This window comes from Lolium rigidum, chromosome 6, assembly GCF_022539505.1.
Source record: "Lolium rigidum isolate FL_2022 chromosome 6, APGP_CSIRO_Lrig_0.1, whole genome shotgun sequence".
NCBI lineage: Eukaryota > Viridiplantae > Streptophyta > Magnoliopsida > Poales > Poaceae > Lolium > Lolium rigidum.
The window spans coordinates 329,487,321-329,502,298 of NC_061513.1; the positions used below are offsets into that span (position 1 = coordinate 329,487,321).

The 14,978-nt window shown below is 48.9% G+C and overlaps 1 protein-coding gene and 2 pseudogenes across 1 annotated transcript; all 3 read left to right on the forward strand.

The window, feature by feature from the left end:
* Nucleotides 1-1,226: 1,226 nt before the first annotated feature.
* Nucleotides 1,227-2,820, forward strand: LOC124664777 (annotated as a pseudogene).
* Nucleotides 2,821-5,152: 2,332 nt separating this feature from the next.
* On the forward strand, nucleotides 5,153-9,949 carry LOC124664778. The gene is made up of 5 exons (XM_047202219.1): nucleotides 5,153-7,024; nucleotides 8,822-9,125; nucleotides 9,355-9,467; nucleotides 9,559-9,670; nucleotides 9,845-9,949. The coding sequence occupies exon 1, from the start codon at nucleotides 5,153-5,155 to the stop codon at nucleotides 6,533-6,535; it is 1,383 nt and encodes a 460-aa protein (XP_047058175.1). The 3' UTR covers nucleotides 6,536-7,024; nucleotides 8,822-9,125; nucleotides 9,355-9,467; nucleotides 9,559-9,670; nucleotides 9,845-9,949.
* LOC124664779 lies at nucleotides 8,842-11,314 on the forward strand (annotated as a pseudogene).
* Nucleotides 11,315-14,978: the final 3,664 nt, after the last annotated feature.

Here is a 14,978-nt window from a genome sequence, read left to right on the forward strand (position 1 = left end):
TGATCTAATTGTTACTAACTTTGTTCTAAGTGATAAAAATATGTGATGTTTCATGTCTAGAGTTGTGAAGCCAAATGGCCACACATTTATAGCTTAATTATAAATTTTACTCCTAGGAAATTTCTATATATGCCTCTATGAAGTAGGATCTTAATTATATAAATTAACCGCAAAGATTTTTGGGGATAAGAAGACACACGGTTCGGATGTAGCAAAGCAAGTTGATAAGCACACAGATCACACACAATCGGGAGGACCACCGAGATAAACATCTCGTCCCAACTTTTCTAGAAAATGGTTAAAAAGGTTGGTCGATCGTGGCGCAAATACGTACATCCACCAGTAGACGACACACCGGAAAGAAGATGGAAACAAGTAACATATCTATATCTCTATATCTCCGCGACAAATACCAATGATATACGCCAATATATATGCATGTGTTTGCACGCATGCGCAATGTTAGCCCCGGTGGTGATGTCCATGCCTACGCAAATTTTGCTGGTCCCGCTTCTGCCCCCTAGCCCATTAACTGATCCATCATCACCTCGGTACTTGCAAGAGGATGTGATCGATGACACTTGTAAGCATGACCTTATACCTAGTATATGTATTGCCATATTTATGGTTCTATCTTTGCCATGGTTGTGAAATCCATGCATATATTATAATATTTGTTGATGTTGCTAGTTCTAATTAATGGATACCAATGCATGTGAGCATTTTTTTTATTTGCATCATAAAGGCAACATCAATAGAAGCATATCTTCCATGATCGAAGATGAGACAAGAAGTGGTAGCATGAAGAAGCATATGCATATGTTAACAAGAATGACACCAAAACCAAGTATGCTATCTGGCAATGCCATGACACGGAGAGGTTATAGGCCTCGCTACCTGTCGCCGCCCACAGAGGATGCCAAACATTGTAGAGATGGAAAGGAGAGGAAGCTATCTATCTATCTAGGTTGAGATGCATGCATCCATCCGTTGGTAATGGAAACAAATTAAACAAATTGCCAAACAAAAAGGTACAACAGATAGAGGCTTCTCTTGCAAGTGTCTTGCGGTGTCTATTTAAACATGCATCTGTGTTAATCAAATCCTCCATATCCATAAATCGGCTCTTGATTGCGTCCATTATCTGTAGAACTCCAGCTTCCAGTTCCCAAGTAGTTACCATGGGAGACCACCTTCATCAATATCATTACCAACAGAAGCAGCAAAATCAACAACATCAGCAACAACTAGAGCTCCCGCCAGGGTTCCGGTTCTACCCGACGGCACGAGCAGATCATAACCTACTACCTCGCCCCCAAGGTGACCGACAAGAACTTTGTCACCACCATCCTTATTGAGGTCGACCTCAATAAGTGTGAGCCGTGGGAGCTGCCCGAGAAGGCAAAGATGGGGGAACAAGAGTGGTACTTCTACTGCCAGAAGGACCGCAAGTACCCGACCGGGGTGCGCACCAATCGTGCCACCGTGGCGGGCTACTGGAAGGCTACCGGCAAGGACAAGGAGATCTTCGGCCCTTCGTCGTCGATGCTAATTGGCATGAAGAAGACATTGGTGTTCTATAAGGGCAGAGCTCCTAGTGGGGAGAAGACCAACTGGATCATGCATGAGTATAGGATCAAGGCCCGCAAGGAGGATAGGCCCTACGCCACAAGTAGCGGCACCCCCGCCCTAATCGCTACATCTAATACGGTACTTACATACTCCTTCGATCCATAATAAGAGTTAATGATTTAGTACTGATTTAATTCAAAGGTTGTACCAAGTCTTGGGAACCGGCTTTTAAAACTGAAGACCAGAGTGAAAAGAATGTAGTGAAGCCAGGGTACCGTAACATGAGTACCATATTATGTGATGTATTTAATTACTAGTTTAAACGAAATTTTACTACACTATAATTTTGTATGTATGTAGTTATTCTAAATGCATAACATAAATTTGATTTGTTTAGAATAATTTAAGTTGTTTTAGCCTTAATCATACAATTTGGAAAAGAGAAGTCATGGTATCGTAACTTACCTGACTTTGCTCCTCAACATTAGAGGATCATGTCCCCAAGTTTTCGACATTTATTTTTTATTACAGGGATTACTTATTTACTTGATTACTACTCATGACTTCATGAACATGCACATAGCTGCGTATTAATACCTACTCCGTTCGTTCCCTTTTAATTAACTCGAATTTAGTTTATCGTAGTTGATTAATCTACACTGATTTAATTTATTTGTGTTGGTAGGATGAGTGGGTGGTTTGCAGGATCTTCCACAAGAGCTCTGGGATCAAGAAGGTGGTGATTCCATCGTATGTCAAGGAGCGGAAGCCCATACCCATGCCCATGCGAGGAATCGAGCAGCAGCAATGCTTAGCCGTCGAGTCTGGTACCGCATGCATGCTGCCTCCTCTCATGGACTATGCCACATCATCGTCCACCTTGGCGCCGCTCCCACCACAACTACATGCGGCTTCCTCATACAAGTTGGACGCACCCGCCGTCGGCACGTCAACGATTGCCAAGGCGGGGCTACCAATGATGAATGAGCACTGCTTTGGAATCCAAGCACCACCCGGACGACGATGTTCCCACCGCCGACACCGATGTCATTCTACAACCAGCAGGATCAGATGCCGCTCCAAATGATGGACCAGAGTTTGATGGTCGGGGTGGAGCCAGGCAGCCAGCCGTCGTTGATGTTGTCGCAGGAGGACACTGCTGTGACTGGGTTGAGCGACAATGACGCTGCTGACGGCATCGATATCTCGTTGGTGGACATGCTCATGGATGACATGTGGAAGTACTGATGATATGATAGACCATATATATTGGTCGACCGCATTCTATATAGTGTGCTTGTGAGAAAGTGTATGCGTGCATGAGTAGTGTGGCATAGTCTCATGCTCGCCTGTCTTGTGCTAGTATCTCGATTGTGTGTATCTGTACTGGCTTGTATTTGCAACACCTGCGTATATCTACCTAGCTACATTTGCATATGTTGTAAAATACATGGCATGTTATTTTGAACCTATATGGAATAATAATAATTTTGTTCAATTACTAATATTTGATGTGATTTTATATTTCGAATTTCATTTGCACATCAAAATAAATAAGAGTTGTCGAAATGCTTCTACGATTTTGGCTATACACGTCTCCTTGGAAGCAGATCATTGTCCAATAACGAGCCCATGTAGACACACGGAGCCATCAGAATGAAGACCTTGTCTCTCACCCCCGGTCCTATCATGCGTCATGCCTCGAGATTCCGCGCGGTCCTCTCTTGCTCCGCCTCTCTGGACACTGGACCCCACTACTGCTCGGACCCGCGTCATAGATGCTGGGTAGAAGTGCGCTCGGTCGGTGTGTTTTAAGAAGCTGTGCGATCCCTACTTCCCACCATGCCTAGCCATGGGCTTCTCGGCCCGAAAAATCTAGGCCTGAAAATGTTGGCCCGATAACCGTGCTGGGCCGGGCCTAGTTAGCCCAAAACCGTATTTAACAATACGACCCAACCTGCGGTTCGACGGGCTTTGTGGGTATTTGGTCCGGGCCGGGCTAGGCTTGGGCCCGATTTTTTCGGCCGTCGGGTTTTTCTTGGCCCGGCCGGACACATGGCTTGGCCGCGCGAGGCGAAACGGTTTCTCCCGTCGTAGGCCCTTAGGGCATCTCCAACCGGGCGACCCAAACGGATGGCCCAGCGCGTCCGTTTTGGGCCGTTTGCGTGGCCGAGCGGACGCGCGGACAGCGGCCCGCGTCCGCGTGTCCGTTTGGGTCGCGCGCTGCGCCCAACGCGCGGACGCACCGCATAATCGGACAAATACGAAAAGAAACGAAACATGGAAATTTTAAACGATATTTCATAAACATATGCCCTATTTTGGGCAAAATTTATACATAGCCCTATTTTGGGCAAATAATCGACAAAAGAAGCCCTATATGGCTTTTAAATTTAAACTAAAAACCCTCTAGTAGGGTTTGGTCGGCGGCGCGGTGGCCGCCGGCGCGCCGCCTAGCCCCCGTGGGCAAAGTCGGCGTCGTCGTCGTCGTCGACGACGTCCCCGGCGGCGAGGCACCGTTGTGGCTCGACCGCGCCGGGGACTCCGGCCACGGAGACCACGGGGCCTCCTCCCGAGCCGAGCGGGGGTCCGTCGGCCGACCCGAGGTAGCGGCGGCGCGGATAGCGCGCCGCTCCTCCCCGAGGCGCCTGCCGCCTCTCCGCCGGGCGCGGCGCCCGGCCTCCGGCGGCGCCGCTCCTCCGCGCGACGCCCGGCCTCCCGCCGCCGCCGCTCCTCGCGGCGCTCCCTCGTCCGCGCGCGCGCCCGGCCTCCTCCCGCCGCGCCGCTTCCTCCTCGTCCCGTCGCGCCCGACGGGCTCGGGCGTAGAGCACCCGTAGCTCCGCTTCCTCCTCCGCCGCCCGCGCCGCTTCCTCCGGCTCGGAGGTACGGATGGCATCTCGAAGGTCCGGCCGGTTGGCCTCCTCCTCCGCCGCCGAGATGAGCTTGGCGGCGCGGATGTCCGGTCCTCCTCCGAGGACTCGGGCTTCGACGAGCGCGAGCGGCGGCGGTTGCGGCAATGCCGCGCGCCGCGCGGCGGCCTCTCCGATGTGGAGGCCGCCTCGGTTTCGTCGCCGATGGCCGCGGCCGCCGGCGGAGGCCGGCGCGCGCTGCTCGCCTCGTCGTCGTGGGCTCGGGAGCGAAGCCGCGCTTCGGGGCCATGGCGGCGGTTTCTCGCGGGAGTGGAGTGGGGACCGGAGTGGAGTTCCGGATCCCCTCCGGGTCCCCATTTAATACCCCTCCCGGTCACCGCCGAGCGTGGCCCAAAGGAGACGAGGCGACGGACGCCGGACGCGAGCGGACGGCGCGTGCCATCCGCGGCCACGCAAACCTAGCCAATATTTGGGCCGGGCTTTGCGTCGTTCCGGACGCAGCGTGGCCGTCCGCTATTGCGTGCGTCGCCGCGTTGGGCCGGGATTTTGTCCGGATCGACCCATCCGGACGCTTGCGTGGGCGATCGGCGCCTGGTCGGAGATGCCCTTATGTCCAAAGAATACAAGTTGGGACATTTTATCGATTAACCCTCGCTTCCACTCCGACCACCACTACCCCCAATCCTCCACCATCTCCGCAAGCTCCTCCAATGGCCAGAGCAGATCCTGCCGCCGCAGATCCGGGCATTCCCGCCAAGGACGCGCCGGCCGAGGCGGCGCAGCGTCTCCGGCGGGTCCGCGCCAACCTCCGCCTCCCGGACCGGCCCTTCGCGGCGCTCTCCCGCGACCACGACGCCGGCCTCCGCGCGCTCCGCCTCCTCGACTTCGTCCGCCTCGACCTCCCCTCCTCGGGCGTCCCGCGCGCCGACCTCGTCGCCGACCTCGTCGCCAACTACTCCGCCACCCGCGGACGGAGCTCCGTCCGCGGCGAGCAGGTCGAGGTCTCCCTCGAGGCGTTCGCCAGGGCGCTCCACCTGCCCCCGCACGCTCCCCCGGCCGGCAGCGACGCGGACGGGGCTGCCCGGGCCTCCGCCTCCCGGGAGTTCGCCAGGGTCTACATCGGGGCGCCGGCGGAGGCTTCCACCGGCATCAAGCGCCGGCTCCCCAGCATCTTCTTTGACAAGAATGTGAAGCGTGGGCCAGATTATACCACGGAGCTTCTGTGGGAGCTGCTCAAGCAGGAGATGGAGCACATGGTCGAGAGCGAGAGCACCGGCTGCGTCAGCTACTACGCTGCCTTCCTGCAGAGGCTCATCTGGGTGCAGAGGCCCGAGCTCTTCCAGCCGCCGTCGTCGGAGGAGGCAGTCGCACCGGCGGCATTGTGCGTCCAGCCGCCACCGGAATCGCTGTCGTCCGAGGAGGCAGTTGCACCGACGGCATTGTGCCTCTGGAAGGCACAAGAGAGCAATCTGCCGACGATCCACGAGAACCACGAGTGCTGCTCCGAGTCTGACATCTGCAGGGCTGAAGCGAGCCCCAAGCAGGTTGACATGGCATCAAAGACAGCTTGGTCCGCTGTCTCTGACAAGGGATACATTCTAACTCAATCTCGTCAAGACGATGCTGTTCCGAGGAAGACTGCTAGTCGTCGTGCTCTTAGGTTTGAAGGATCAGACGTGGCTAATGAGGTCGGCCAGGACCTGCCTCCAGTCGTTGCTGCTGCTGCTGCTGCTGCACCGTTGTTGGTGCTGGGTAAGAAAGGACCTGGCCGCCCTTGCAAAGTTCAGACTGCGCCGGTTGAGCCTGAGAATCGCAGCCCTTGTGAAGTTCAGACTGCCCTGGTTGAGCCTGAGAATCGCAGCACTTGTATAGTTCAGACTGCCCCTGTTGACCCTGAGAATCGCAGATTTACTCGTGGCAGCATCAAGAGCAATGGCTTTAAGCCCGCTCCTGTGGTGGATCAGCAAGCTAGGCCCAAGAAACAACTTAGTGCAAAAGTGGTGTTGAAGAAGCAGACACCTGCAAAAAACAAGAAGCAGACACCTGCAAGGCCACAAGGGACAATGATCAAGCAAATGAAAAGGAAGAAATGAGCATTCCAGCTACACCAATACATGTGATGCAAAAGGCTGGCAGGGACCTTGGGATAGAGCAGAGAACCTGACAAGGGACAATCTTTGAAGCTTACCCCTTCCTCTTCCAGTCCTTCAGCTGCTGATGATTAGCCTTTCCCTGTTAATTAGCCCGTATCTTTATTTCTCTGTTATATTTAGCTTGCTTTTCTAGAGAACCCTTCTGGTCTGTTTGTTTGGTAGAACCACCTGGTGCTAATGCTGCATGCAAGTGTCAAACTTTCATCTATATTTGGTTTATCAATGTGATGCTACTGTTGCCACTACACACTAACCAAACCAATCATGTGTAGATAAGCCCGACAGTCCTGAAAGACGCCTATTCCGAACCTCATTCTGCCAATCTGATAAGCTCTTCGCCAACTTCCCAGAGCCTCTCCGCCAAGGCGTCACTCTTCGCCAATTTGCTCGTCGTCTTGTTGCAGCTAATGGTTGAGCCCTGCATAAGAGGTAGTTTTTGCTCCCTGAAAAGCCACAGATTGCCTTCATTTAGACAAAAAAATAAATTGAGGACAAACTAAAAAATGGTAAAAATCCTTCAGTGCCTTCATCCTGTGACAGTTCGTCATTTATTTTCTTTGTCAAATATAGTCATAGGCATTGCTAGAAATAAGAATTAGTAACAACAAGTACAGGGAAGAACCTGTGGCACATTCTTTCACAGCATGTTGGTGACAGACTCGAATTGCATCTCCAAGTGAAAACAAACTAGTTTTATAGTGAGGTGCAGAAATAAATTACTATTCCTGAAACTGGGATTTGCATATAGCTAAGACTTGGTATTCCAGAAACAGATTCACAAACTGAGAGGATACTCTGGAGAGCAAAGGAGCGCCTCATCAAATTGGTCATTATCAACCAGGATGAACACGCAGTTGACTGATGTTGGCTCCGAGATGCTGAATAATTATGATGATAACTGATAGCAGTTTTTGCAAGACAAATCAACATAAGCAAGGGTATATTATAGCCTAGGTAATAGTTGCAAGTCGTAATAATATCAAAGTAGTTCATGAAGATCTGATAACAGTTGTTGCTAATAAAGTTCACTTCATTGTAGTATAACAGGGGAAAAACATCATGGGAGTGACAGACAAAATGCACTACATCTCCATGCTCTACTGGTCCACTCTTCCGCGTAAATGAAAAAAAAAAAACTCAGTATGTATGCAAGCCTAGATTGTCCACAGACAAATTTATCATTGTATCTGCCAATACAAAACCATATTAGCAACAGCTGAATCAGCAGTACAATTTCCTCTAAAGACCATAAAAAACTTGTATATTGACTTGTCACTGAGTTCATCAAATTGGATCCCCTTCGGACATGTATGGAGGTGGGCAACTTGAGGACAAGTTAACAATGTGACCCTCAATACCTGTAGACATGACAATGACTACCATATTATCAAGGAGATGGTCGGTCAGAAGAAAGTGATTGAGCATAAGGAGTGAAACTAATATTCCTTCTGTTCGTGGCCTGGAACCTCACCTGATGATGCTGGATTCGCTGTAGCTTGCTTTCTTTCCTTCTAATCTACTTTGCGTGTTCGGAAAAAAATAGTATCACTGTGTCTGCCATTGAAATTGTCTCTTTCTCCTATTTTCTAGAGACAATACCGAGATAATAATAATAATGCAGTACTCTTCTACGCCCTCCCTTGAATGCCTTCTCCTCTCAGCACATGGACACTCTGTCTTTGCCACTGTCATAGCTATTACAGAGTGCAGTTGTGAGGCTAATTTCGACAAGCTCATGCTTGATTAAATTAACAATGCATCATCGTTCTATCCCATGACTAGCATAAATTAGTAACCTTTAGGAGCGATGGCATGTATCTCAACTTAACGATCTGCTAAGAAATTCAGATATTCAAATTCAGTCAAAAACTCATAGGATTACAGCACAACAAGGGTACAAAATTCAGATATTCATATTTTTTACAATATGTCAACTCACTATCTAAGCTTTTGGGCTCCTCTGCTTGAAAACAAGTGTTAGATTAACTTCCTCTACTTGTTTTACATTATATTTGTGCCTTTTCAATGCTGAAATAGTACTTGTGCTATTCTCACGGTGTTATCACCTGTTATCTCTGTATACAGACTAATCTCACTCAATATCTGTAGATGCTTTGTTTCATGTATTTTTTTCCCGTTGCATGCCAATCCATCGTCTGAAAACATAATCCCCACAGTTTTCATTTAGTTGATATTGCATCTATAGAGCTAGTGTTTCTGATTAAGATTGGGTGCCAAAGTGGCTGATGAAACTGTACGTTGATTTCTGCACCAAGTTATCAGAAGTACCAAACAAGAAGCTATTGACAAAATTATATAATCTTGAAGTAAGTTTGTTGAATTTGCATTACTTTTTTTGATTTATACTTATAAATCAGGTCTGACTAACTTGTCAAAGCCAAATGTGTTCATCTGCTTCTGTTTTCTAACAGGTCTTTGAAGATGAAATCATTGTGTCTAATTGTGGACTGCAAGATCTTTCAATTACACCTTTTCTTGATGCCCTTAGATCACATAAAACAATAGCCATGTTAGATCTTTCTCATAATATGCTAATCGTTTTCCACTATCTCTGCTGATTTCCAGTATATATTTAATTTATGCGTTAATAGTTTGGCAGATAAACAGATACAGGTAAATGGAAAGTGCCTTTAGCCTTGTGACACTGAGTGTGCTGTATCAGTCAGCTATTTATTTACGTTAAACTATCTTTTTTTCTTATCTTAGACTGATTAAGCATTCATGTTTATGATTTGCAGGAAACCAAACCATTGAAAGGCTTCAAGAAATATTTGCTTCATCAAGCCAGACATAAGGTGGCTTGATACTGGATTTACATTGCAATCAATTTGGTCCAACTGCTTTATTCCAGGTGTCTTTTACTATTCCAGAAACCTGCATATCAAAGTGAAACCACAGTTAATCTTAAAGTCATACGTTGTCCATAATTTACTGATGAACAGATATGTGAGTGTGTTGTTATGACTGCACGATTGGAAGTGCTTAATCTGGCTGGGAATCGTCTCACGGATAGTTGCAGTTCTTATATTTTCACAATCTTACAGAAGTGCAAAGGTATGTGTAGGTTGCAACACCCAGTAATAAGTTTATTTTTTGGCGCTGCAGAAACTCTAGGCCTTAACACATCGTTGTTTGCACCTTCGGAGTTTTTGCCATATCTTGTTTTTCTGAGTGTGCACCTTTACTTTTGTCTTATATAATGCATGTTATGTTTTCATTTCGTGATAGCACTATATAGCCTGGATGTTGAGCAGTGTTCTATCACATCAAGAACAGTTCAGAAGATGGCAGATGCACTACATGAAGGATGGGTCCTTTCACATCTCTCTATAGTTGCTTTTGGCGGTTCTCCATTGTATATAACTCAAACTCTTAGACCATCCTCACATTGAACATTCTTTGACAGGAAAGAACAATCCGATTTCTAGCAACACGATGCTTAACCTTTTCTCCAAGCTGACTTCTCTGCAAAGGCCAGCATACATTGTTCCATTATTGTTGATAGCAATGAAGTGTGGTGAAATAATAGACCAATTGTGATTGTCACAACTGCAGATTTTCACAGCTAAGCCTAACTGGTATAAAACTGAATAAGTTAATGGTTGATAAGCTGTGTTTTCTTGCGCAATCCATGTGTGCATCGCGATTTCTGCTAGGGGAAACTTCTATTTGAGCGGTGAGTCTTCTTTCCATGTCTTCTGGTTAGTATTTGTAGGCTGTAAGAAACACCATGCCTTACGGATGCTGCTCTTTTTGCAGGGAGGAATCATTAGGCTTACCGAGGCATTATCTAGCTCATCTCAAGAATTGCTTAGGTTGGATTTATCCAACTGTGGGCTCACAGCTCCTGAATTCTCACAGATATGTACAAATCTTTGTCGAATCAACATTCTGGACTTGAACCTAGGAAGAAATTCCATTAACCTGGAGGTTTGCTTTCTATTCTGAGATAATTTGGTTATGCACAGTTTTGGTCACTGTGATCGGTTGAGTTACATTGTACAATGCAGGGATGCGATGCTGTTGGGTCAATACTTGCAAATCCCCAATGCAGTCTCAGATCTCTCACCCTTGACAGATGCAATCTTGGGCTTGCAGGAGGTACTAGCAGGTGCGGAACAATTATTCCCAAAACAACTTACGTATCAAACTCACAATCTTCTTCCATTTCCAGGGAATGACCAACTAGAGGAGCTACGCATGGCCGAGAACACAAATTGGCACTAGAGCAAACATTGCATTTCGGCGAAGACAAGCAGGATGTATCAACATGCACTGGGCATCAACATGGTAACAGTGCTGAAGCAAGGGTCAAGACAGCTCCGGGAAACACAGATGTTGAGAAGATGGTGGTGGCAGATAGCGAAGATGAAGCGGTCAATGAGGATCGCCGTGCAGCATCGGGTGCCTCCCAGAACTGTGCAAGCCCTTGCCAGAGGATCTCTTATTCTGGCTGTCGGGTCATCCAAGAGCTCACCAAGGGCATTGCTTCGGCGAAGCAGCTGAAGGTGCTCGACCTCAGTCAGAACGGGCTGTCCGTGGAGGCCATGCAGTGGCTGTATCCTTCTTGGGCATCTGGCAGAGAGAGGTGATGGAATGGCTCGGAAACATGTGAGCAAGGATGTTGTGCATTTCTCGGTGGATGGCATGAGTTGCTGCCGCCTCAAACCCTGCTGCAGAAGAGACTTGCAAATGTAGTCTCTAGTGATGGCCTTCCAAGTCCAGTCTAGTGGTCGGTCCTCTCTTTGCTTCTCTCCTTTCTCTGTCCACAGGGGAAAAGGGCGAACAGAGGAGCGTCTTGCTTGCCGGCGACGGATCTGGTAGCTCCTCTCCACCGGGGGCGGCTCCTAGAAGGGGAGTGAGCTGCTTGATCCGCCGTGCGGATTTGTACAGCTGTAGTCTAGGTCTACGCTATGTAGCAAGGTGTGTGCCGGCATTTCCCATGCTCTAATGGCGATGGCGGCGGCGTGCAATAAATATGCTCCTGGTCTGGTCACAGCGCGGCGGTTTCCGGTGCTGTTGGTGGCAGACCTGCGAGCTAGATGTCCGAGCAAGGTCGGCGTGGCGGTGGCGGCGACTTCGGAGCGGTTTTTGTCCTCCAACTCCGCCAACGTGGTTGCGTTTTGCTCCGTCTCCACGGAGTTCGGGAGGAACTATACAGGAGTATGGCCGGCGGGCGTCGTCGGCATGCTCCAGGTGCTCGAGGTTTTGATGCTTGGTTCGAGGATGCCGGCGGGCGGTGCTGCTCTTCTATGTCGACTTGGTCAATTGGATCGAGCAGTGCGGCGGCCTGGTGAAGCTCGGGGTATTCCCCGGCCGACATTCCCCAGAGGAAGTGTTCTTGCCGTCCGCGGTGGGTTCCATGAGAGGTCCACAAAGCAGTTTATATGCGAGGAAGCTTGCCGGGTCAAGGATTTGTGGTGTGTCGGCTCCTTCTCCGACGGCTTCTTTGGCGGCTGCGGCTCGAGGAGACCGGAGATGGCGTTCGTGTGCACGGATCTTCAAGGGCTTGTTTGTATTTTTTTTCTTTTTTGGGGTCCTTTCTGCAAAGTGTCGAGACAGCTGGTGCTTCTGGAGCATTCCGGCTGTTTCTGTGTGCGGTGTCACTGTGTAAGAGCATCTCCAACAGGCGCGCTATAAGTTGGCGCGGTATACGACGCTGCGGCCGCGCTGTAAACCGTTGCCGCGCGCCGGAGCGATTTCTCCCCTGCCGGGTGCGCTATTTTGCAGCGCGCTGGCGTGGTAAAATAGCACCTCCGCTGGACGCGCCATTTTGCAGCGCGCTGGCGCGGCGCAAACAACAAACACACACAAGTATGCATCCAACAAGATCAAACAATATATAAAAATTCACAAATAAAATGTACAATTCTTCACAACAATACTTCACACCAAATACAACACGTCCAACATACACCAATACAACATGGTTTTCAGACAATACAACACATAGTTTTCAAACAAATACAACAAATATGCAACTATTATTGTCCATTCCAATTCCACCATTCTTCCATGAGATCTTTTTGAAGCTCATCATGTGTGTTGTTGCACCGAATGGCATGGTATGAGGCAATGAATCGGGCAATCCTATGTGCGGACCTCCTCACTTGCACGGGAACCCCCATCAAGTCGTAGTGGGTATGACCCACATCTTTTCCGCGATCATCCTCTATAATCATATTGTGCATGATTACACATGCGGTCATGATATACCAAAGGCATTCTTGGTCCCAAAATCTAGCCGGTCCTCTAACAATGGCAAATTGGGCTTGCAAAATCCCAAATGCTCTCTCTACATCTTTCCTAGCCGCCGCTTGTGCATTGTGGAATTGGGTTTGCTTCTTACCTCTTGGTTGAATAATTGGCTTCACAAATGTTTGCCACCTTGGATATATGCCGTCGGCGAGGAAGTAGCCATAGTTGTACTTGTGGCCCTTCAAACTCCACCAATGGACCTTCCCACATTGCAAGTCTTGTCATTAGTGGTGACCGTTGAAGAACATTGATGTCATTGCAAGATGTGGGCATTCCAAAGAAAGCATGCCATATCCAAGTCTCTTGGTCGGCCACCGCTTCAAGTACTATGGTGGCATCCTTCTTGTAGCCTTTGAATTGTCCATGCCATGCCGCTGGACAATTCTTCCAACTCCAATGCATACAATCAATGGAACCAAGCATACCGGGAAACCCCCGGTTGGCGTTGATCGCCAAAAGCCTTGCCGTGTCTTGAGCATTGGGGGATCTCAAGTATGAGGAGCCAAAGACATTGACAATTGCAACGACAAAGCGCTTCACACACAAGATAGAAGTGCTCTCTCCCATGGCCAAATGATCATCAATAAGATCCGCCGGTATACCATATGCCAACATACGCAAGGCGGCGGTCACCTTTTGATATGTGCTATGACCAAGTTCTCCGGCGGCATTCCTCCTTTGCTCAAAGAAGCGATCATATTTGGTGACCTCCATTGCAATGTGCTTGAACAAGTTGAGACTCATCCGGAAACGCCGCCGAAAATAGCTTTCGGGGAAAATCGGATTCTCATTGAAATACGACCGCATCAACTTCTCATGCCCTCCAATCCTTTCTCTCCACAACTTCTGTCTACCGAACACCGATCCACCAAATTTTGGCCTCTTAACGGCGCGGTATGCTAATAGTATCGATATGTTCTCCTCTTCTTCTTGGTCGAACTCGTCATCCGATGAATCATATGAAGAACTCCACAAACATATGTATGAAATTACTTCACTATGAACTATTGTAGCTAATTGGCGAGTAATAGAGGCCGGCCGGCGGAGGTGCATACCTTGCGAGCAAATGGGCGAGCACCATGGGCGCGCCATGTTGCTAGCAAGCTCGAGGACGACAAGGACGACATGTCGACGCCTGCGTGGAGGAGAACGCGATGGCGGCGCGAAGGGGGCCGCGGAGAAGGAGCGCAGACTACAACTCGTCGCTGGCGGCGGCGCGAGCGACACAGTGCAGCGGAGCGTCCGCCGCTGCCAGGAGGAGGTGCGGGCGACGCGGATCTACGACACGGCGGTGCGCAGAAGCGGGGGCGGCGACGGAGTCGACCGGCGGCGGCTGGATTTCGCGCCGGCGGTAGGTGGGGAAATGAGGGCGCGGGCGCGGGTGGGGGGGAATTTCCAGCCGTTGGCTTTTCGCGCTTGGACGAGCGTTGTCGCGCGCTGTAGTTGACGCGCCAGATATGCCGCTCCGGTTTGTGCAAAACGCCGCGCGCCCTAAAAATTTTACAGCGCCGCGGCGTTTACCGCGCCTGCTGGAGCGCCTCATTCCCTCCCGCGCGCGCTATATCGAACGTTTTTATGCCGCGCTGCCTATATAGCGCGTCTGTTGGAGATGCTCTAAGCTGGTTGATATTGAATGACACGCGGTACCTTTAAAAAAAAAATAGTGATGGCCTTCCAATGTCAGATTATACTAGTACAAATGCCCGTGCGTTGCCACGGGTCTTTAAATTTTATTTCTCAATGCACATATATAATTTACAACACACATGCATTTCTTAAAATGCATGAACTTGTTTTTGGAATTGGTGAACCTTTTTCGGACATAGAACATTTTTGTAAAATAATGATCATTTTTTTGAATGTCCGTGAACAATTGTTGGACAATATGAACATTTTTTCTAATGCACGATTTATTTTTGTTACGAGTGAGCATTTTTAAGCACGCAGCCTTTTTTATTTTCTGTTATTTCAAAATTAGTGAATAATATTTTTTTTAGATTCACCGTTATTGAAAGCTAACTTTTAAAAATTTCTTTCTTTCAGACAAACAAACATAATGCGTCAACTTATCCCGTGAATGGCCAAGGCTACCCTGGTGCTACGG